General features: G+C 36.0%; 2 protein-coding genes across 7 annotated transcripts in view; one reads left to right on the top strand and one right to left on the bottom strand.

Moving 5' to 3' along the window:
* The window catches only part of ZWILCH (zwilch kinetochore protein), a 28,093-nt gene extending 13,332 nt beyond the window's left edge, over positions 1-14,761 (top strand). For 3 of the 6 annotated variants that reach the window (XM_043523818.1, XM_043523820.1, XM_043523819.1), the window contains 10 exons: positions 911-966; positions 2,763-2,868; positions 4,049-4,128; positions 4,364-4,520; positions 6,286-6,314; positions 8,007-8,143; positions 9,049-9,144; positions 9,241-9,359; positions 10,132-10,208; positions 12,686-14,761. In XM_043523818.1, the coding sequence (XP_043379753.1) occupies positions 911-966; positions 2,763-2,868; positions 4,049-4,128; positions 4,364-4,520; positions 6,286-6,314; positions 8,007-8,143; positions 9,049-9,144; positions 9,241-9,359; positions 10,132-10,208; positions 12,686-12,730 (902 nt within the window). In that variant the 3' untranslated portion in view covers positions 12,731-14,761. Of the gene's footprint in view, positions 1-910; positions 967-2,762; positions 2,869-4,048; positions 4,129-4,363; positions 4,521-6,285; positions 6,315-8,006; positions 8,144-9,048; positions 9,145-9,240; positions 9,360-10,131; positions 10,257-12,685 lie in introns of all 6 variants that reach the window. The other 3 variants (XR_006284238.1, XM_037911241.2, XM_007059494.4) reach the window with 3 other exon arrangements.
* On the bottom strand, positions 12,790-19,477 carry LCTL (lactase like). The gene is made up of 9 exons (XM_043523825.1): positions 19,373-19,477; positions 19,171-19,266; positions 17,523-17,577; positions 17,273-17,434; positions 16,345-16,619; positions 15,784-15,910; positions 15,163-15,362; positions 14,433-14,496; positions 12,790-12,905 (listed from the first exon to the last, which is right to left on the bottom strand). Exons 1-9 carry the CDS (start codon positions 19,460-19,462, stop codon positions 12,790-12,792), a joined length of 1,185 nt encoding a protein of 394 aa, XP_043379760.1. The 5' UTR covers positions 19,463-19,477.
* Between the last annotated feature and the right edge of the window lie 5,225 nt (positions 19,478-24,702).

Below are 24,702 nucleotides of genomic sequence, written 5' to 3' on the forward strand. Positions count from 1 at the left end.
TTTGAAAGTACATCCCTTTTAAGGTGCCTCAAACGGAGGCTTCCAAAAATCACTAGTAACTTCTGAAAATTCTGGCCACTAAGCGCAAAAAAATTCATGTCAGAGAGGCTACAGACATGCAAGTTTAAGATTATAGAAAATGGATGTAGAAGAAGAGAAACGGAGAACTTTAGAATGAAACTGAAAATATCCACAAATTAGCATATAGACTAACAGAGAAGCAAAAAAATGTAAGGAAGAAAACCAGAGATGTTTATCAACAATAAAACCATCGTTTCAGCATTAGTGAAGAGAGGATAGGTGTTAACAAGCTATCTCTAGGCAACTATTGTAAAAGTTATTGTAAAATATTGTATATTGTATAAAATATTGTATATTGAATATTGTAAAAGTAAGTGTGAAAAACTGACAAAACAATTTACTTTAAAAATACACAAGAAGGGACCATCCCAGACTAAACTGTCCTTAATAGATGGGCATATAGAAATAATATAACAAATCCTTCCATTATGCAGCTGAATGTATTAGATGCAGGAGTGTGGTGATTTTTTTTTCAACGCATGTTTGCACACCTCCAAACCCTTCTCTTCCACCTCCCCGCCCTTGAGGAGGGCAAGGAACCCATGACAGCATTATGAACTCCTTTTTAGTGGGTGAGGATTTTTTTTCATAAGCCTGATTAGATCATCCACCTGAGGTCCCTTCCAACTCAGATATTCTATTTTCTAATTTTGAATAGTAGAAACAGTGTTTAGAAGGACTCACAAAGAAAGATAATACCTGTCAGTATTTGTTATCCATCCAGCTAATGTCTGTTAGTAGGACCAAAATTGTAACATATCTGAGACTTACACTGTTGTTCAGCTGTACATGATTATAGTGGTGCAATTCCTTTCCCTCCCCCTTCTAGATTTAAAGAATAAACTGGATGGATTTAATACATCAGTACATAAAAATGATGCAGAGGTATGTGTATTTTCAGTCATCCTCTTGTTTCTTTCACTGTCTCTGCAGTACTTTGAAAATTTCCCCTGTTGTCCTTACTCAGCAGGAACTGTAGGAGATCTATTGTTTCAAAGTACATGTAGCCATTGGGCACTTAGCTGAACGCGAAATGCCATTTGTGCCTTTTCAAAATCTCTCTCAATGTTTTATAATTTAGCATTTTCCCCAGAGTTTTACTTAGCTTTTAGTACTTGATTGTTATGTTCAAAGAGAAGTAGCTGTGATCTTCTCCAGCAGGCAACACCAATCCTGATGGATAGGAGTGGATTAACTCCACAAAGGTCTGCTTCCTTCTCTCTCTTCCTCTTTACCTATGGGTTGGAGATTTCTCTCTCTGATTTCTTCCAAACACGATCACTTTTCATCATCTTAATCTTCCCCTCTGATCTCCTAAAGTGATCAGTCTCATGCTGCTATTTCACCTTCTTGCATGAAGCAACTTTGATCTCTGTGCCAGTTTCACTCTGCCGCTGGCTTGGCTCTCCAGTGGTCCATGGCCTACTGGAGGGTCTGGAAACTGGCAAATTTATCTTTCTAGCTGTTTACGTAACACACACCACCATGGTAATTTCCTGCCTTAAATAACTTCATACAATTTTGTAGGGATTTTAATATTTTTTGTATTTATTTTTAGTAGTTATTTAGTAATTATGTTAGTATTTTTATTTTTATTTATTTGTCTTCCTCCCTCCTCACAAATAGTTGAGTTTTTTTTCTTTTTATGGGACGGTTAAGTCAAATAAATTAATTTTCCATTTTGATCTCAAGTCTGTGATTTAATGTACAGCAACAAAATCATAAACTTTAGTCCTGCATCAAAGATCATGGGGAAAACTATATGCTCAGATAATATATATATTTTTTTTTATTGGGTGCATTGCAAGTCATATATTAAAAGAAAAAACAAAATCACCTGTGAAACCTGTGCAGTACTAGTCATATCTTTTACTGGTGCTTCTCTAAGTCCATCACTGCAGCTGTTTATGCCAGTACTTTCTGTCTATACTAGTATAGCCAGTTGTAAGTCACAGTGGAAGGATAGGTTTGAGGGAGTCAGCGTCCATTTTTACTCATTCTAGGCAAGAATTCTGGTCAAGCTCTGCCTTGCAATGGCCAGAAATCCTTCTTCCCAACATCAATGCCTTTTCGAGGGCACATAACCTTTAGGAATTAGCTGTTTCCCAAGAGGTTAGGACTGTGGCTCCTCACTGGTTTGTTAAGACTTGGTAAAAGCATGTTTCTTAATTGGTATGAAATATGTTTATTTATCGAACTACTGATTGGGCAGGAGAAGAAATATTAATCTTGCGAATAGACTTGGCCATTGGAGAGGATTTGATTTATGTGGATCTTTAGAACAGTGGTGTGCAAACTGGAGCATATGAGATTCTCTGGGGTTTGTGTGAAGAAACTGGGATCCTGTGAGTCCTGCAGAACCCACTATCATAACAGTGGGAACAGGATAAAAATAGACTGGGTATTATGGGGCAGGACAGGAGCGGGATTAAAAACATAGTCCTCTTGCACTGCAAACAACATGAACGCCCCGCCTAGCAGCCACCCAGCTCTTAAGACAGCACTGTTGCCAGTAGTAGTGCAGAAGTAAGGGTGGTAATAGAGGGTGGGATGCGATAAATTCTGTGAATGATAAGGGGGGGCACGACTGGAAAAGTTTGCACACCACTGCTTTAGAATGTTATGACAAATGTTTGACTTCATTTTGAAGGAGCATTTTCAAGTAAAACTCTCTCTTTCAGAAAGTCCAGTGTGACTCTGCTGCAGTGGACAGTTCAATAAAATCACTTTTTAATGAACGAGGAGACCTGGATTTTGCTGAACAATTGTGGTGCAAAATGAGAAAGAGTAAGTGTTTTTTCTCACTGCCTTATAACTTTTACACATTTCCTATACCACTTTTTTATACATATTTTAAGAAATTGGTATAAGTTTCTCCAAGTTTTAAGAACTGATTAACTCTTCAGGATGGTTATGCCATAAACAGGCCTAAGGCTCATTGTCATTCATTTAATCATAAGATAGCATGCTCTATTTATGATATTATAGGAAAGTATGGTGACTTGTGGTATGTGCACATTTTCTCTTTGCCGAGTTGATTGTTGGTTCTGTTTAGCAATAAATAGTGCGTACCTACTTTGTTACTGACAGCCATTTATCTATAAAATAGACTTTACTGGGGCTCATGGAATATATTTAAAGTAGGTAGTTCCTCAGAAAATGTTATAGATGTCAACCTTTGCAAATAATATATGCAGTCTTGAGGGCCTATTAATTAAATCAATTACTGTTTTTTTATTAACAAGTGACAGTTTTGTCACATAAATGCCTTTTTTTACTTGTAGGGCTGACTTGGAAGTCATGATCATTCTTTTCTGATGTGAATATTGCCACATTAATGAATGCCTTTGTAACATCAAAAGCAGATGACTAAAATGTACTCTATACAAATGTATAATATACCCTACTCAGGTATATCAGTACTTGATGGTTTCTGCTGATGCAGAATGCAGACACTCCTCTCTTAAGTGAGGCAAGCAGTTAAGAGCATATATTAGTTTCTCTGGAGCATGAAGCATTGTTATCTGTTTACTTCAGTTTGTAACAAACACCTTGAACTGCAGTCTATAAAGCCTGACACGGTCTAGGACTTAGTTAACTGAGAAATCGGCTCTCTCTCTTCATGTCCTGTTAACAGTGTTTATAAACTGTTGAGTTGCTTTCACTGTTGGTTCTGGAGCTGTACTCTAGGGCAGGCATTATCAGTAAAGGGCCATTCTCTGGAACCTGCTCTCACAGACCTCTTGTCAAATATCATGGTGAAGTGCAAGACCTCTTGGTTCAGTCACACATTTAAACTTATCTTTGGGCCGTTCTGTGCAGTACATTTATGGGATTTTGTTCTTGGAGTTTTTTAAAGTCTTACATTTTGTGCATTGGTCAACTCTTTTATCAGCTATGTGATAAAGGAAGATAGATGTTTTTGTAGCCATTATAAATTAAATATTGGAATAACTCTTCTCTCAAGGTGTCACTTCCTATCAAGACTTGGTAGAGTGTTTCACACTGATTATAAAATCCCTAGAACATGGTGAGATACAGCCTTGGGTATGTATGTGTATCCTGAATATGTTTTCATGATAAAAATATCAGCTTTGGATGTGTAAATAAAGTAGGACACATTTCTTTTAAATGTTTGTAAATTACTCCTCATTTTGACATATTTTAAATTCAGTTTTTAAATAGTTCACTATTAGTTTGTCTCTTTTTTTTATAATGTCTTGCTTTTAAATTATACTGTGTATTTCATCTATATATTACAAGAAAAATCTTATTTTTTTAGATTCATCAAGGGAGTAGCAGTTTACTAAGCAAGTTGATTCAACAATCTTATCATGGAGCTATGGAGGCTATTTCCCTCAGTGGTGTCACTCCAATTCAAATGCTTCTGGAGATTGGTCTGGACAAAATGAAGAAAGATTATGTCAGTTGTTTTATAGGTAAACCTGTTATTTAAAGGCATGACTGGAAATTCACAAGAAAAGGCTATTTGACCCAAACAATCCATCACCTCTGTTTTTGACTTCTTCTTTTTAACTTCACCTTTCTGTCACCTTAGCCTTTTTCCTTATTGCCCATAAAATCTTTACTTACGACTTAGTGTGTTCCTTTGCTTACTTTTAATTTGAAAATTATCTCAAAATAACTATGGCTTATAACTAAGGCTGTAACAGATTTCTAAACTAATCTTTTTATGTAGGTTTTCATAAACGTCAAAACGATAGAAACCTATCAGTCTGAAAAATCTGAAGGGAGAAATTTGAATAATATCCTATTTATTTAACCAGAGCCTGTTTTTAGGTGTGATAATGCTTTAGGTGGGGAAAAAATGTGTGTCCGTCCTTACTGTCTCTCTTTCCCCCTTCTTGTAATCAAAAGGGGTTGAGGAGAACACAGCCAAGAATACTGACAGTATCATTTATTTTACAAAATTAATAAATTGCATTCTTGAGCCAGACCTTGAAATAGAAGCTAGCATGTAGGGATATTAAAAAAAAAAAAAAAAAAAAATTGTTACTTCAATGGTGTTGTGGCTTTATCTTCAGTCTCACAGTTGCATTGTTTCTTTTGCTTCCATTCTTCTGTTGTCTCCATTTTTGTTGTTTTTTGTTTTGTTCATTTTTGTCATTGTCACTTTTATCTTACTCTTTGTTGGAATTATTATTTATCAGGATATTACCACAAGACTAATTTAACCATAAATTCCTTTTATTAAATCCAAAGGTCAAATGGCATTTATACAATTGTTCTAAACATGCCTAGAAAGTCTAAATAATAAGCAGTTTACTACCTCCAAATAGTAACAAAACATTTATAAGCATTTGATCAGGATACTTACAAACAGGCCAAACTCAGGGATATCTTAGACCCATAGTGGTCGACTCCATCATGGTCTGGCAGGTATTACCAATAAAGTCTTTAAGAGTTTATTTTTTTATATCCCTTAACAAACTATTGATGTGATTGCCAATTATCGGATCTTAGGTAAGGCCATATGAAGGATTTTCTTATATAGTCAGTTATTTACTGCACCTGATACCCAGTTGATTGTGTTTTATTACTATTACTTCAGCCCAAACCTTAAATAAGATAACACTGGTATTTTGAAGGGTCACTACAAGTTTAACACAAGAACTTTTCTTTCTGATGTTCTCATTCTTTTTGGTCACATGCTTTGGGCCTATTGCTCATGCTAATATCCCAGCTCAATTTAAAACCATAGTTCACCCAATCTAATGTGGGCCTATATGCCTACGCTACTTTTTTTCCAAGGCTTCACTCTTCACCTTTTCTTCATTCCCTGAGTCTTCCTACCACACTGCCAGCCTGTATGCACTCTCATTTGCTCACCTGTTTCTGCTGCTTCAAACCTTATGCTGTTTAGGAGGGAGAAGCATTGAGAACTTTAGGGCTGGTGACCTAGCTGATCCTAGCACCTGCTATGCCTACGTCTGCTGCCCCTTTGCATTTCCATGAAGGGAACATGCCATGTTGGTGGCTGGCAACCACTGTCTCCAACACCAGCCACTTCATGTTTCTCTTTGTACTTACAGCAGTGAGTACAAAGAAGTCCTCAGGTGTGGTGATTGCACTCTTCTCTTAGTGTGGCTTCCTGTGGCCACCTGTTTTGCTTATGCCTGAAGCTGCCACAGTGTGTAGCATGTTTTTGTTTCTTTTAAAAAAAAATCTTTATTTGTTTTGCAGGCCAAGAACTTGCAACATTAACCTATCTGGTGAGATATTTTAATTCTTATTTTGAAAGCAATATAGAGTTTTGACATATACTTGTTTAGATTAATTTTCTCTCCAAATTCATAAAGCCTATTTGCAGGATTACAACATATATTCTGAGTTCTCAGCCTTGAAAACTGAGTGTTTTAAAGACTTCTTTTTAACTCTGGCAAGAGGGTAAAGGAAGGAGAAATTAGGTCAAAGCTGAGGTACCACCTTCTATGTCCTTATGTACAGAGCTACTTCCACTTGAAAAATATGATAGAACCATGGCCAGGATTTTGTCGGGAGCTGTGAAATCCTGTCCATTAATTTGGATCTGCTCCTGAGAATAGAGTGCTTACAGATGTTGAAACAAAATTTTAACTTCAGTAGTAGAGAAAATTTACATTCAGCCGTGAAGGATTGCGGTTAGAAATAGGGTTTTGTAGCTCTTGCATTTCAGTGCCCCTGAAGGTTTTGCTTGTTTGTCACTCTTTTCAAAAGTTGATAACACTCTGAATTGGTGTTTCATACGTATTTGAAGTGAACACTGTCAACCCTGACAGTCCTAAAATTCTACTATAAAAACACTTTTTCTTCCAAATCATATTCTTAATCGTGGAAAGTCTGTCACCTCCTTAAAACTAGGATTGCTGTATGGATAAATTATCAACGTGTGGGATTAATAGTTTAGGTGGTTGGTAACAGCAGCTTAGTCCCCTGGGTAGGGCACCATATTGTAGATCAGGAAATCTAGATTCTCTTCCCGACTCTGCCATTGACTTGCTGTGTGACCTTATGCACAAGAAGTCACATAACCTTTGTGTGTTTTTCCCCATCTCTAAGTGGAGACCATACTTCCCCATTTTTGTGAAAAAGCTTTCAGATCTAGGAATGAAAATTGCACTATGAATGCAAGGTGGTAGTATTTTTGTTAGTATGACATCTCCACATTTCATTTCCAGCTCTCTGGCTCAAACCCAGACCAAAGCCCTGATTCAAACCTACTGAAGTCATTGGTAGTCTTTTCACATCTGTGGTGATCCAAAGTAACCACCATGTTCCAGCTGTTTGACCCATGTGAAAAGAATTGGTAGTCTAGACCCATATTGCACAAGCCATCCCAATTAGCATTTTTATTGGTATTTTCAGCAGAGAGCCAAAAATTGCATGGCCATGGAGGTTAAACTACTTTCTCACCCAAGAGGTGGACTTTCCAGGTCAAGGTTGGGGTGTATTTGCAGATTAAAAGGGAACTTGAACTTTTGCCAGTTATTTTGTACATGTCCCATGTATAATCCAGTGTCTTTTTCACCATCACTAAAGTTTTTTTTTTTTAAAAAAAGTAGGGAAGAGAGTGACATTCTAACTTTACTGGCATTTGACTCAACGTCAACAAACTGCGTGTTCTAGGGTTACCTCATGGTTGTAGGGTTGCATGGAGTGTTGCTTCTCTTGGCTGCAAGAAAGCATGGTGTTTCGGTTACAAGAAATATGCTTCATGAAGCATTCTGAGAGCAGGATTTTTATAAATCAATACTCTATTTTCTCATAAAAAAAGGGCAGACAAATGTAGCAGAAAGAGTTGACCTTCAGAATGCGTACAAATTGAGTACTCATCTGGTTAGCATATTTAACCCACCCAACACCAATAGTTACCTTTTAAGAGCTATGTTTATTTCTTGTTTTAAAGTCTATATTTTCTTCTCTAGGACTACTTCATTTCCACATCAGTAGAGCTACAGGAGCAGGTTCATCGCATTCAAAAACTTCATCATATGCTGGAAATATTGGTCAGCTGCACAGTCTTTCTTCACTTTAAACATGAGAACCTCTTCCCTTTGATGCAGTAATTATTTAATTTTTACTTTTCATCATTCAAGTGTCAATAATAAATGGATTATTTAAATAACTAGATATAGTCAAAAGGCAAACTTTTTATAACCTGTATTTTATTGATAATGTTTGTGAGGAACAGGGACTGTAATGGGAGCATTTGGATCTTCCTGTTCAATTTTTCTGCCCTGGTTTAATACCCTTGTACTTTTCCCCATCATCTTGTGAAGGGATTCAGGGAACTCACTAGAATCCTAATTTTCTTTTTCTTCTCTTCTTCCTTTTCCTTTCTGAGCTCTCAGATCCCAGCCATTCCTCCATTCTGAAATATGTAAAATGGGTATTCAGAAGAACATACCTTCAGAATAACATTAAAAACAAAAATTTAGTGGGTATTTTTTTTTAACCTTAGCTTTTTTGTTGCTGCAGATTCTTTCTTGCATGTCTTGTTTTATCAGCCCTTTCAAGTCATGCTTTCAAACCTTGCAATTTTTTGAGGCTTTCATCCATTTAGCTCTCAACTAATGCAAAATCCCAACATATTTCATATTTATTTTCAATGCTACAAAGTTTCTGTGACTGGATAGTGTGTAAAATTAGCCTTCCATTCTTAAAAATACCCTGGTTTTAGAGGGAACATTTGTGAGGAATAAATATTGTGCAATTGCAATTTGTCAAGTATAGTAACTCTTATGAAGTCACTGTTGTGATATGATCATTTTCTGTTGACCTGGGAAGCAAGAGCCAAAATCAAGTTTTGGAATCAAGGTTTTCTGCAAGTGCATAGTAACTGATCTATTGTCCTGAAAGCATGAAAATGTAGTTAGTTTTGCATGTATATTTATCTGGGGTTGAATAGTTGCATAAACACTCATCCAAGAAGTAATAAGTAACAGTATTTGACTGCTTTTATCACAGGTCCTGCATAAAATATTACAAAGAAAATCCTCTGAATGAGAAGCATGTGTTTCAGCTACCAATCAGACCAGCTGTTGTCAATAAGTTCTATCAAAAGTAAGCCAAACCTCAGCTTTCATAATAGGGAAATTCCTATCTTGATTGAGTACATAATTATTAGGGTTTTTTTGTGCTATTTGATTATTTCCTCAGTGATCACGCACAAATATGGAGGGTGGAAATAAATAGTGGACATGGTCAGAAGGAGGTTAAAACAGTATGGCAGCTTAGCACTAGTTCTCCTGTTGAACATATGACTTCGAACAACCCAGGTAAGGAACCATTTCTGGTATAAAATATTAAAATGATACTGTAAGCTTGAATTTTTTTTAAATTAACTAGTGATGTATTGTTTTGTTTGACCCAGTGTCTCATACAGCACTTTTTAAACAGTGTGGCTTAAATATTTTTTATTTCCTTTTTATGCATAAGAATCTCTTCAGCAAGGGAGAAATTGACTATTTGTAGAAAAAGTGAAACTGGCTAAATGTAAAAAGTGTTGCTGCATACACAAAGTAAACAAATGAGGTGGGGAAAAAACCTTTCTGTTATAGTATTATTAGGTATTAGTTGTAACTATATGAGGTACAAAATTTTCAGTGTGAGATGATTTTCCCTCCCCAGCCTGACAGTTACTTTTAAAATGGACTATAACATAGTTCTAAATATAACTGTCTTTGAACTTTGGCATCCTGCTTCTCAGTCCAATAGAGAGGGTAAACGTATTGTCAACATGAAGAGTAGGTGTCCAGATTCACCATGTTGGCTGGAGCAACGTTTTAAAAAACTCTTGAAAAACTAGGGAAGAATTCCAAGTATAGGACAGCGTAGAGTTGATTTGCCTTTCTTTTGACAGTGGCAAAAGAGATTAACGTTTTAGTAGATCTTGGACATTTTCTTATCTTTCAAAATAATTTTGAGAGCCTATTAATTTCAGTGGAAGGTGGTGCTTATAACAGATTCTTGAAGCCATCATGTCAAACTTTCTTATGAGCTGTCATTTGTAAGAATACCATGTTAATACTTAGTTCTTTTGTACTGCAGGAGTACTTTGTGATACAACAGTTAATGGAAACACCGAAGAAAGTATGTATTTTATTACCATGGCTAACTGCAGTCAGGTGCATTTTACATAAAAGAATGCTGGTGTACAGATAGATGCTTAGAAGGTACAGTAAATCGAAAATATTGTCAGCATATTTGCTTCCCCAAGTATATCTAAATATATTTTGTGGTTGGAAGATTGATACCCTATATTTGTTAGTTATTTGTTGTATTGAAGTTTAGAATCTACATAGACCCATAATTGAACAGTATGTGTATAGTTTGTTGAAATACTTTATAACATGCAGTTATTTTAAAAAATTAATATAAGATATAATTGCTTTTAAAACTAATTTTGATAGTTTATAAATTATGAATATTCTACTTTTTTACATTGTTTTAATTTTATTTTTATTGCTTATTGTACAAAGTAGTTGACCAAGAGCAAACAGCATTATAAAATATTTGCTGGTGTCACATGATGTTACATCAGTAAAACCTATTTGGAGAGATGCTCTTCCAGTGCCATTTAAATTTTGTAAAAGAACTTCAGTTTTCTCTAGCCCTATATTTATATTTTGGAGTTGTTCTTCTCATCCAGCCCAAATTCAACATTCCTTTAAATGCAAATAATTAATTTTAATCACTTTTTTTCATTTGTACTTTTGAGTTATTTTTATAAAGAACATTCATATAACTATTAAAACGTTGATTTGATTTACAGTTAAATATAGCCTTTACATTAGATTGGTACTACTTTTTGCTAGGAGGATGCACATTTATCTAATTATATAGCATAACGTACATTAGTTCAGTAATTTGAGGCTAAAGCTTTTCTGCACAACAGAAACTGTAAGTACTGACATTTGGAAAAAAGTAACTGCCAGCATTCATTCCGTTGTCAAAACTGAAAATGATATAGATCATACCATATTATTAAGTTTGACCCCAAAATGTAGTTAAAGATGTTTTCTCCCTGATTTTGTACACCAAAAAACAGCCTTTATAGTTTGAAAAGGCTCATTGAATCAGTGTATGAGATTTTTATTTATTCAGATTTATTTAAATTATTTTAATAGATTATTTAAATTTGAAGTTATGACAACCTATGCTGAAGCCTAAACTGAATATAAATTAATCTGTCTTTAAAAATAAAAACATATTAAACTTTAAATTAAAGTTAAATTTTGAAATACAGCTTAAATGTATGGGTTTTTTTAAGTAATTGATTTTTATTCACTCTTCTTGAATAGAAGCTAAGAAATCTATCCGTTTTGTGCACAGTTAACCTGACATCCACAAATGAGTTTGTGTTTTGGAATTTTGGTAAAAGTTGAACATAAAGTCTTGCTTTGAAGGAATCATTTCAGGCCAAGCAATGGCAGGTTGCTAGCCATACTCGGGAAATAGTTCAGTTCTGTATAAGCAGGTGCATCTTGAGTAAGCTGTACTCGCTTACAGCAGGACTGAATTTGGTACAGTATCTTAACTCACATGTCCAAGTCCTTGGATCACATTTTTTTGTGTCTGTAACATTCTGTAATAAAGAAAGTATTATGAGTAGGGCCCTACCAAATTCACAGTGAAAAATGTGTAATGGATCGTGAAATCTGGTCTCCCCCATGAAATCTGGTCTCCCCTGTGAAATCTGTTTGTCATGTTATTGCCACCCTTACATCTGTGCTGCTGCTGGTGGCGACACTGCCTTCAGAGCTGGGGTCCCAGCCAGCAGCTGCCACTCTCCAGCTGTCCAGCTCTGAAGGCAGCAGTTCAGAAGAAATGGTGGCAATATCATGAACCCCTACAATAGCCTTGCGAACCCCCCTATCCTCCCCAAGCCCTTTCTAGGTTGGGACCCCCATGGTTACAGCACTGTGGAATTTCAGATTTAAATATTGGAAACTGTGAAATTTACAATTTTTATAATCCTATGACCATGAAATTGACCAAAATGGACCATGAATTTGTTAGGGTCCTAATGATGAGGTAGGTCTAGTGGCCTAAGCATAGGACTGGACATCAGGATTCTTTGCTTCTGGTTCTGGCTCTGACCATAAGGCTGTGAACAAGTCAGTTAGCCTATCACATTTATTCCACCCATGTGCAAAATTTGGGTTAATAATACCTAATTATTATTGTATGGGGATGAATAGTTAATGTTTATGCAATGGCATTAAGATTTTGAAGTATGATATGCTCTAAGTATTCTATGTTCATATTTCGAAATTAGCACTTCCATGGTAATTTAAAAATACAGTGATGAACAGGTTGAAAACAGAACTTGCCAACAATCTGCCTATCCTTCAAATATATATTGGCAAGCTTTGAAACAATTTAATCTCAGCCAACTGTTGTCCTAATGAAGAAAATGCAAACTTTGCAAAACATGAAGGAAGATAAAATCTGCAGTTGAATTTTGATAGCTATTAATACTGAGACATGAATTGCCTTTGTAAAATTTCTAAATTATGTCTTATGGCTGAAATTGAATAAAATGTAGAAGCAACAATATGTACACAAAAGTAAAGCTGAATTTTTTTTTTTAACATTACAGTGTTACGTAAAGGCGGCATCTGTGGAAACCTTTAAAACAGTGTAAGAATAAGAATGACATTTTATTGCTTATGCAAAATGAAGATGTTATGTAAACTTGTAGTTTTAGTTGCGCTTCCGAAGGAGGAACATTAATAGAATGGCACTGATAAGTATGCAGAGTGTGAACACCGTTGGCACAACAATCTCAGTCACCATTTCCATGTGAGTAGTCAAGGGATCTGAAATTTGAGAAAAGAAACAATAATAGATAAGATCTGTTCTAATGGAATAATTTTAGTTATTTCTTCATTCTATTTTTTAAGCAGAGATGAACAGCTTTGAATCTTTTTGAACATAATTTGTTTAAAGCTAAAATAATTTTTTTTACATATTGGCATCTGCATTAAATTGGCGTCATTAGAAACAACAGAAAGAAAGAAATTGTAAAAGCTAGAATAAACATTAACATGTTTTATATATTTTGAAAATTTGCAGCAAGTTTGTTAGGTTCTCTTCATCTATATCTTTTGTGGTAAATTCTGAAACATGTCAGTGCTCAGAGGGTTACAAAAAATTGTGCTTACCATGAATTAGTCTCAGTATATTAGCAGCAGTAGTCCGCTGTTCCTCTAATTTTCAAGGAAAAGGGAAAAAAGAAAATAGTCAAAGAAAAATCCTTGGAAAGCACTCTAACCCTTTGCGGACTGCATTTTATCTCTGCGGAATTAAAATTAAATTGCTTCTTTAAACTTTTATTTGGTGATTGTAGTACAAATTATTTTGATGCACATATATAGATATGTGCATCAAAATAATTTGTACTACAATCACCAAATAAAAGTTTAAAGAAGCAATTTAATTTTAATATGATAGTAGCCCTCAAAGAGTTGAATGAGAAACACACTTAAGCTATACTGCCATGTTAACTCATAGGGATGGACCTGTCATATCTTAATCCTACAATATGGGCCACACACATGTACGATATTCATCCCATCTTCCTTAATGGTTTCAGGTGTCCACTCCAACAGAGTGTTTCCCCCAGTTCAGGAACTGATGACCCCTTCACAAGGCCCAGCATGGGAGATGGAGCAGGAGGCAGAAGGGAGGTGTTGGAGGCAGGCCACAGCACTGTAGATATTCCAGGAAGTGCTGTGGTTTGTAGGGCAGTCTGGAGAAGCTGCCTTAATTTAGATTCTGAGAGCCTGTCTGATTTATGCCAGGAGCTTCTCCATTCCCCAGAGCAACAAAGCACAAAGGTGGTTTAAAGTCACCTTAGCTCTCCCTCCCACTGGGCTGCAAATTCTCATCCCTAGTTTTTAGGCTCATCATTCAGAGGCTACACATTTGCCTTTTTTTTTTTTTTCCCTGTTGCATGATTGCCCTGGATTTGGTTTTTGTTTTTGCTTTAATGTTTGAAAAAAGCATTGAGAAATACTAATATCTGCAGAAGTAAGTTTTTAACAGCTGTGGCTCCTCAGTGTTTTTACTATAATTCTTAAGAAAAGAAAATTCAGAAATATTAATAAACTGTAATACAATCCTGTTAGCTGCACTATTTTGAACTACTAGTAGTAAATTAAGAGGTACTGTTTGATTCTGAAGTTTGTCATAATTTTTAAAAAGATTTGGCTTTCTATTTTCAAGGAGAAAATATTTCAAAACCCAGTTTTTATGTACTATCAGTCACAAAAATGTTTTCCCTTTAAACCCATATCATATATATTTACTGGATGAGTAAAACAGAATAAATGTACAGTAGTTACCTGCAGCAAGGAGTTGGTTTGTGATAGAACAAGTCTCTATGGCCTTTTGGTGCCAACTTTTCACCTAATAAATTCAATATTATTTATTATTTGATGTGATACTAATGGTTTCACTAAACTATGAATATATTCAGTGTTCTTAGCGCCATTTTCTATGCCTCTGAACTTTAGTCATTTACAACTCTCTTTCCAGTACTCTCTTATTCTCACACTACATGTCAATTGTATGACTTTTTATGTTACTTTGTACATGTTATGATAAATAGTATTGTAATAAGTTTTCATGTTGTTAATTGTTTGGTACAATACAAAATAAACTGGAAAACCCACTCAATATTTTCCATATTATTTTCCAGGGTTTTTCTTGTTTTAGATATCATGCACATGCAATGTCTGGAAAGCACAAAAGGCAATGTCTCTAAACATAGTAAATTAATAATGTGGGGATTGTGATTACAAAGTTTTATTTAAGTAGTTAATTTACTTATGTGTTCAAAAACATTGAAAGTGTTATAAAAGAACAATAAGAGTAAGATTAGATTTCATCATTCTCTTCCCTCCCTCATTCCCCTCCCACAATTTGACACAATCCTAAATTAAATGAATAGGTATACTATAGTAATCTAAGGTCAAATCCCACATACTTTACTCATGCGAGTTATTTTTTATCAAACTCAAAGCAGAATTTGGTCCTAAATTAGGAATAAGCAGGTTTAATGATTGAACTCACCTCTCTTGGATTTGGGAATCCATTTGCACTGATGATCATCTTGTAATAGTGAACAGATGCCTTTGGGTATCGGGGTTTATTCCCCTTTTTAAAGTCAACATGGTATAATCCAAATCTTTCAGAATAACCTTTATTCCATTCAAATTTATCCAGCAGAGACCAGACAGTGTAACCCTTTACATTAACGCCATCGTTTATGGCTGAAAATAGATTTCAGATTTGTTAACAACCAGATGAAGTTTATGTCTTCACTAGAAACAGTGCTAAGCAAGCCCTATTTTATACCAAAAATGAAGGAAAAATTTGGGTTAAAATTTTCAAAAGCATGTAAGTCACTTAGGTGCCTGACTCTTATTGAAAGTCAATGAGACTTAGGCTCCTAAGTCACTTAGGCACTTTTGAAACTGTTATCCTTAGTCTAAATGCACTGGAAGATTTCATTGGAGTAATTACAGTATATTACTACGTGCAGTTTTTATTTTGTAAATATGGAAATTGATAAATTATTCCAATGTCGAAATTCTGATCTATACTGGGTTCAAAGAGTTAGAATATCAAAATGCTTAAAACTAAATTTTGGAACACATTTTATTGTGACTTTGTCCATTTTTTAAAGTTCACCTTTTAGCATCTCATTAATATACCCTTTCAGATATTCAATTCTCCATTCATCACACAACTGAGTACACTGCAGCTTTTCTGATACTCCATTCTCTGTTACGTAAATGAGAGGATTCCCATACTGTGTCTACAAAGAAAAACATTCATTGGAGTAATGAAATAATGTTATACTTCATACAACTACAATTAATTTTTTAACAAAACTAAATTTCTAGAAAACTGGTTTCAATCTGTTTACTAGATTTTTTTTTTTATTTTTAATTTTTTTTTAACTATAGTTACGTTTAGAAGAAAAGCATAGTTAAAAATTTAAATTTTTTCTTTGGGTTAGCTGAAGTTTATTATAAACTATTTCTATGAATATAGTGCAAAGAGGCCCCAACTGAGATTGAGGCCCCATTGTGCTAGGTATGTGGCAATAAACAAGACTTCAATATGCAAATAAGAATACTGGTGGATGTACTGGTTATTTATTCCTGACACTGAGATACAGATTCATACCCTGTATTAAACAAGATTGTTAATTAAACTTCTTTTAAAGAAGACTTAGTTTAAAATTACCTTAATGAAGTTCAGTAACCTTCTAAATCCCCAGGGCACAGAATATAGCCATTTAGATCCTGGATCCGGCCACTTTGGATCAACCAGTTCTGCCAAATCACGATCAGTGTGGTAACTGGGCCCTTTGAGGGCAGAATAATTTTTCTGTATGATGTAACGAGTGGTAAAATGACTTAATCCCAGGAAATCAGATGTACCCTTGATGTAGCTTTTCTCTTGCACTGAGAAGGTTGGTAATCTTGATGTTCCCAGGCCTTGTTGAACACTCTTTTTATCTATTAAATCAAAATTTTTCAAAAAAAGATGGTAAATACATCTTCTGCACATGATTGAATCTTTCTGCTTTTCTTTACACCACAAAAGCAAAACTAAACTATCCTAAATTTTAAGTGCTAATATTGTGTAGCTTTGAATAAGCACTTTCTCTCTGAATAGAACAATCTTCCTCTTTCTACCTTTAAAGAAAGGATAGTAAAGGATAAACTTTACTTGATGTGGCTAAAACAGAAGAAATGTGGTCTAGATTGGGATTTTCAGAGGTGCAACAGGAATTTAGGTGTCCAACTCCCATAGTCTCCTTTGAAAATCCCTATCTTAAAGCACATCACTGGGAGTCAGGTGTTCGCCCCTAACTTGCCATGTGTCCTTGGGCACATAACTTAACTTCTTTCTTCTGTTTCTCCATCGGTAAAAATGTGGATAATTATACTTTTTAGAGGAGCATGCTACTGTTTGTTTTTAATAAAGACAAATATTTTTGTCTTTATCTGGAATCTTTCAGAAAAAATATTTTTATTAACAATCCTCCTCCAAAACCCTATCCTTAATTTTGACTAAAATACACATTGATCAGATTATGTCACTTTCCCATCATAAAATGTTGTAACTATATTATTTATTCAAGGTGTAAATAGTCAGCATGACTTACCTACATAATTCTTCATAACTTCAGGATAGTCTCCACTGTAAATAGGATTTGCAAACCATCCCAAGTAAAACTGTACGTATCTTTCAGCAGCTTCAATGTCCTTCTGGCTAGTTAGATCAACAGGTTCACCCCAGGCACTAGTTAAAGAAATTCCAACCATACCTTAAAATAGAAAGTGACAGTTCTGCAGTTATGCATAATCTTTTAAGTCTGACTGCAGAGGCATAATTACACAATGAATGCTTATTACCTTGTTGCTTGCTACGCCATGTCTTATTATAAGAATGCCAGACCTTTGCATGAGTCTGTAATTAAAAGAACATATGTATATGCTAACCTATCGTGCAATAATCAGTACAGAAAAAGTCAATGAATCTGTGACAGATATGGCAATATCCTCTACAAATCTTATTGAATTAAGTTAAACCTTTTAAATTTAAATTTCAGTACCTTCGGAGTTCATTATCTTAAAAATGCAAATATGTATGTATTATTGTGGGATTGTATGTAAAGTCTCTAGGGAGGAGACATGGCTAATGTGAACCCTGGGAAGTTGTTACGAATTTCAAATGTCTCTTTGAAACAATGTGCTGCAAAACAAAGCTCATTGGGATTCCTAGAAAATATTTGGGAGGAGGGAAAGGCAACTTTTCACTTATTGACCCAGCCTTTTGAAGCTGGGCCATGAGCAGAAACCCATTGTCTACTGATCACTGTTATGTGAGGACAAGATCAGAGGCCCAGACTGGATAAAAGAGTGATTCTGAGATTCCTGGAGGTGGTTGTTCTGAACCAAGGCAGTTATGAACAGGAAAAAAAACCCTTAGTGGGGTTTGAAGGACCGTTCACCGGCCAGAGCTCCTCTTGAAGTTCGGGTGATCTTTGGTAACCTTATTAGGTTGTGTGTAGGTTTTTATTTTTTAAATATTTTTTTCTCTAATGCTTTTACCTTAAGGATAAATGTACTTGCTTAGAAAGAGCTGTCTGGTAACTTATACTGGTAGACAATTCTGCTATTTATAGCCTCTGAGGATTTGGAGAAGGTAAAGCACTGCTGAGGTAGTATATTCTGCTGGGGAATTCACAGTGTAGGTAGGGAACCTGTGCAGCCTGGATACACCCCAGTCAGGAGGGAGAGAGATGCATGTCTCCACCCAAGAATGGTGAGAACAAGGGAGCCAGGAGCCTGAGAGTGGATAGATGATGGAAGGTACGGTTGCCCTGAACTGTGACAGAAGCATGGAAGGTAAACTTGTCGCATAAATTCATGTCTGGAAATTGTTACCGTAGGTTTTTCAAAAAAAAATTTCTGTTTCTCATGGAAGCTTTTCTTTTACATAAGATGTCAACCCAATCTATGTGAAAGTCTTTTGCAGCTCCCAAGATGGCCTCATGAAGGTGACATGAACATTTAATGGAGAGTTCTGTGTTCCTGCAGATCTGTTCTACTGTGTGTCTGTATTTAAATGAGAAACTTTTTCTTTAAATGAAGTTTGTTCACTTTGGGTGAAATCCTGGCCTTGTTGAAGTTAATCTCAAAAGTCCCATTGAGATTAGTGAGGCAGAATTTCACCCTTTTGTTTATAGAAGCTACCTTAAAATTCTCTCTTTGTATCTATTTGGCAGTATGTTCAATGAGACACTTAAAAAAACTGTCCTCTGAATTGTTGCAGCTGAGTGCTATGTCATGCACCCAATACTACTTAAGTATGCACTATCTCAGCACCAGTAGTTTATAATTCCGTTTAAATTAACTCTTGAATGCTTTTTGGTATGCTGTTCAGAAATTGAATCTTTGCTACAAAACCTTATTTTTCTGGGGGAAAAAAATTAAGACCCACTTATCTCAGTCATAAAATGAGATAGCAATACAAGAAAGAACATATTTCTAGTTTTACTTTAATTATATGATGTGCTGCTTTGTATGCCCCTATTCCACTGAGCTTCAGTCCTGGTGCATGCTCTCCTGTCTCATAGCCCTCTTCAGCAACCGCCTACAAGTACATGAGAAAAAAATTGTAACTATAAGGTCACTCCCAAAATTTGGGAACCAAATCTAATGTAGCTCAAAAGACCTGTAGGAAGCCATCAGTAACTTACCCAAGGGTTATTAAAAGTAATCCAGTATTTTACACGATCACCGAACTTCTCGAAACACAGATTCGCATAATCATTAAAATAACTTATCATGCTTATATTCTGCCACCCACCATACTTTTCTTGGAGCACCTGTATATGTAATAATTACAAGAATGAACAGATATGTAACTTAAAATTCAATATGCCATTATTTTTTGATAAAGGTTATATTGTATGTAACTCAATATACATAGTAGCTAGGCTATGATGTGCACTTAAGGTGATTTAGTGAAACTGAATAAGCAGTTTGAATGAGGCAGAATTCAATGACTCACAGTGGGAATGCAACAGTGCTTAAGTATATAAAATGATAGCTCAGAGAAATTATTGATAACTTGAAAGCATGCTGGAGTGTTTAAAATGTTTTCTTAAAATGATCCAGATTGTGTTTATTTTTACAAACAAGTTAGCTACCAAAACCCTACATTAGACAACATAATAAATTTAAATATTCTCAGACCTGTGGAAGATCCCAGTGGTAGAGGGTCACAATAGGGATAATCTTGTTCTCCAAAAGACTATTAATTGTATCATTATAGAACTTTATCCCCTTTTCATTCACCTGTTCTTCTGGGGAAACAAATGTTGAAGAAAATTAATTGTTTTTACACCATTTAGATATTAATCATTGAAAAATGTTTTCTAAAATGATATAAGCTACATATATCTATATAGATAGATATAGATATATTACATTGGTGTATGTATAGGCACCTGTATGCAATGGAAAGAGCTGACATTGTAAGGATCCTGATAGAGAAATAGATATATATTTCCCAGTATATGTGACAAATATACCATGCCATTGTTTTTGGTATTCTCGAATGTAGCAAAGTTGTTTTGCTTATATGTGCTTTTAGGTTTATAGTTAAATGGTTATACTTACTTTTAATACCAGTGGGCATAATACGAGGCCATGAAATAGAAAGCAGGTAATGATTAACTTTCAACTCCTTCAGTAACTGAATATCATCCTGCAAAAAGAAAATCCAATTAAAATATTACTCACTAATCCCAATAGACTTAATTCTTCAGATTATTAATCTACAAATTAAAGCAATTTTAATGAAAGACTTTGAGTTGAGGAAATGTGAAAGAAGAGAGGATTGCACAAAAATAATGTGCTCTGCCAGTTATTTTCTGTTTTCTGTGAAAAAATGACTATTTGCAGAAGCTGGTGGGGCATGAGTTTATTCAAGTACAAAGAAGTCCTAAGACTGTGTATTTTACCTCAGTTGATTGCTATGGAAATTGTGAATGTAATGTTAAATTCCGAATTCATTGACTTTATTGTGGAATCAAGCATGGAAAGAAAATGTGTTGTGAAGGAACAAGTTTTCTTACAAAATGTGCCTAGCATCATCTTAAAATATTTTTAACTGACTCTCCCTTTAAAACTAAATAAATAAAATAGGGAAGGTTGTGGATAAGAGCAACCAAGCTTGGTTCACATACCTCTGCCCAGGTCAGAAACTATGTCCATGAGATCTAGCTGCGGGCTAAGGTGGAGATGTCTGGGAGTGTTACTTTCTATGTTTGTGTAATTGCTAAGAAGGAGTCAATGTTCAGCCCTGGACCTCTACCCATGTCCCCTCCTTTTCCACACATAACTTACTGCTCCTACATTTTTTCAAGTCCAAATAGTTATTTGCACATGCAGTGAGATTGTTGGGTATCCAACTGCTTGATTTGCATATGCACCTATATTTATGGATACAGCCTGGTGTATGTCTGCAAAATTAGACTGAAGAATTTGGCCCCAAACATATTAACTCTTTGCTAGAACAAATTCATGCTAGAACAAATTTGTGCTGAAACTCTTGAATATAAGGATTTTATACAGGGTCGTCTGCAAATAAATCACCCACGCTGCTAGTCTCCCAGTTTTGTGTACAAGGTGCTGTTAATTTGGAATTTATCTACATTTTATAGCATTGTCATATTCTGAAACCCTCACATTTGATACTCGGATCTGCTAGATAGAAATTTTCAGTCTCCTCCCTGTAATACCAGTAAACTCTTAAATAAAATGTCAGATTTGAATTGACATGATGCAAGAACTGTTGGGAAACTTGCATATAGTGTTCTATTTCCAACGGTAGAAAAATACCATAGTGGTTCAACATATCTGTAATAAAGGACAGAACCTGTTTCCCTAACTGCTGGTATAGGACTATAATATAAAGATTCAAATATAAGATTGTAGAGACTGACTGAATTTTGTTTCCAGGTTAGACTCTAGTACATCCTGACCACAAACAATCAAACTACTACTTTCCAAAACCCTGTTCACTAGATTTTTAACTCGAGTTATTTTCTAGCATAGTGTAAATAGTACAATAGTGTAGTTTTAGGGAGTGGTTTTAGATGTACTATTTCTACTTAGCAAGAGAGTGGAAGCATGGGTCCATGGTTAGGGCATGAGCCTGGCGCTCCAGAGACCCGTGTTCAGTTCCTGGCTCTGGCACAGACTTTCTAGTCCCCTAAAATGTGTGATGGTTTTGAAAATCCCATTTGGTGCCTAAATACCTTTAAAATTTGGCCCTTGTGCTCTCTCTGTGCACTATCCTAACTAACAAGGTGAAAATTAACACATTAAAGATTGTGAGAGGCTCAGAGACTGTGGTAACTGGGACTGTATAATTGCCTAAGATATAGAGATAAACCAGTTCCTTCTCCTTTATGACATAGGAGTTAATCCAGCCCTAGTTTGGAAATATCCCAAGAGTATGTGCAGTTGTGAGGAAAGAGGTCTATCTAGATGTTTACATTGTTCTCATCCCTGGCATCTGAGGAATAGACTGAGATGGGAATTGGCCAGCTAATTTACATGAGTTCCTCTCCCAGTAAGCAGCTTCAAGACTCCCAGAGGTAGAGCTATCTCATTTTGTTTTTCTCTTTTTGCTGGCAGTGTCTAGAAGGCCCCAATATAATTTCATTTTAAACTGTGCAGAGACTTGTACTCTTCACAGTCCTCTAGGTGTTAAGGATGTTCTTTGCTGTGACAACAGGTTCCTGACTCTGGTGTTTGTCGGTAAGCAAAGGCTGAGCTGTATTTCAGATGTATGTTGCTGACAGTTTTAAGTAATAGGCATATTCTGTTGCTGCTTTAGGTCTAGACTGTGTGCCCCCTTCCCTCACCTTGAGATCCACACTTGGATCTTCATCTCTCACACAGAACAGGGCTAAGCTACTTCTGCAGTACTGTTCCCATGATCTAAAGAGAAGGAGGATCTGAATTCAAGGAAGGCAGGTGGGGGACCCATCAAGCATAATCTGTCAGGGCAGAAATGATGCAGTCTGGAGAGACCATCCTCAAGGGTCCTGGAGGCAGCCAGAGCCACGGCACTGTGCTGCCTGTGAGCTTGGAAAGGACCAGTGAGGCCACAGATCCACAAGTTTTTGTGGCAGTCTTTTCTGGTTGTAAGGGAAGGGAGACCAGTGCATAACCTGTACCCCTGCAGTAACGGGGAATTCTAGGAGCAGAAGATATCCTCCCCTAGAGTGGGATTTACTATAGAAGGGCAAGCATAACCTGACCCATAGACCACAAACAGCATTTTAACAGCTCGTCAGTTCATCTTAAATTCCAGTGAAAAAAGGCTTTTGTTTGTACTTAAACATTCCTCTGCAGTTTCTGAGCTGGGGGTTTGCAGTTTTGTTCTGGCATATGAAAACCATATTGTGAAACTGACGAGAGACCATTTTCATTTCCCAAGTATCAGAGTAACAGCCGTGTTAGTCTGTATTCGCAAAAAGAAAAGGAGTACTTGTGGCACCTTAGAGACTAACCAATTTATTTGAGCATAAGCTTTCGTGAGCTACAGCTCACTTCATCGGAAAGCTTATGCTCAAATAAATTGGTTAGTCTCTAAGGTGCCACAAGTACTCCTTTTCTATTTCCCAAGTTGTTTATGAAAGCAGACTCAAAGAGTTTGGCTTGTTTATCCTAACCAAAAAAAAGCTGAGGGGAGATATGATTGCTCTCTATATATACATCAGAGGGATAAATACAAGGGAGGGGTGTTATTTAAGTTAAGCGCCAATGTGGACACAAGAACAAATGGCTGTAAACTGGCCATCAATAAGTTTAGGCTCAAACTTAGGCAAAGGTTTCTAACCATCAGAGGAGTCAAGTTCTGGAACAGCCTTTCAAGGGAAGCAGTGGGGGGCAAAAAACCTAACTGGCTTCAAGACAGCTTAATAAATGTATGGAGGGGATGGTATGATGAGATTGCCTACAATGGCATTTGGCTCATTGGCGACTGCCAGTAGCAAAAATCCTCAAATGCTGGAGATGGGACACTAGATGGGGAAAGCTCTGAGTTATTACAGCGAATTCTTCCCTAGTTGTCTGCCTGGTGGGTCTTGCCCACATGTTCAGCTTCTAACTGATTGCCATATTTGGGGTTGGGAAGGAATTTTCCCCCAAGTCAGATTGGCAGAGAACCTAAGGGTTTTTCACCTTCCTCTGCAGCATGGTGCACGGGTCACTTGCAGGTTTAAACTAGTGTAAAAATGGTGAACTCTCTGTAACTTGAAGTCTTTAAACCATGATTTGAGGACTTCAATAACTCAGCCAGAGGTTAGGGGTTTATTTCAGGAGTGGGTGAGGTTCTGTGGCCTGGAATGTGCTGGAGGTCAGACTAGATGATCATGATGGTCCCTTCTGACCTTAAAGTCTATCACTCTATGAAATGACATGGGGAAAAAAGTCAGCAAACAACAGAAATGATTAAGTGTGTCAATTTTTAATCTCATTTCTTATAACAAATATTTAATTGTTTTCTTTAGAAACAGTGGACCTGATCCTGCAAACCTTTATTGAATGAGGAAAATCGAGATCTCAAAATCTCTCCTGAATTTTCCCATTGTGAGTCAAGAAGGTTTTATTTATGATTTTACCTTACATCTGAACCCTCCACTTACTCCTAGGCTTTTCAAGTTTAGTCAGCCCCATTAAGTAATGGAGTAATATCAGTTTCACTAGAATTCCAATTCCTGCAATGCTGGCTCAGTATAGAACAACCATTTGGAATCTGTCTTCCTGTGTATATTTCTTTTCACTGGGACAATTAATTCTAAAAAACTATCCTTAGTACCTTGAAGACTGGACACTTACGGCTGAAGCAAACAACAGTTCCTAGCGTAACAGCTTGGTGTAGGAATCTAGTTGCAGACTTCAAGAGCAGCAGATTAAAGTATCTGTCATATTTGCAGTTAATTCAATTGTGACTAACAACTGTTCAGTATTTTTTCTATATTATGGATATTCCCTGTTTTAATCATAC

The sequence above is a fragment of the Chelonia mydas genome, chromosome 10 (assembly GCF_015237465.2).
Source record: "Chelonia mydas isolate rCheMyd1 chromosome 10, rCheMyd1.pri.v2, whole genome shotgun sequence".
NCBI classification, from domain to species: Eukaryota; Metazoa; Chordata; order Testudines; family Cheloniidae; genus Chelonia; species Chelonia mydas.

Bases quoted from the DNA above. Each gene is read 5' to 3' on its own strand.
- LCTL (XM_043523825.1), bottom strand. From the start codon at position 19,462: ATGATAAGTTATTTTAATGATTATGCGAATCTGTGTTTCGAGAAGTTC. The intron at 17,435-17,522 runs GTAATAAGCATT...TTCTATTTTAAG, and splicing joins ATGGCGTAGCAAGCAACAAG to GTATGGTTGGAATTTCTTTA. The intron at 12,906-14,432 runs GTAACTACTGTA...CTCAAATTTCAG, and splicing joins AAACCAACTCCTTGCTGCAG to ATCCCTTGACTACTCACATG.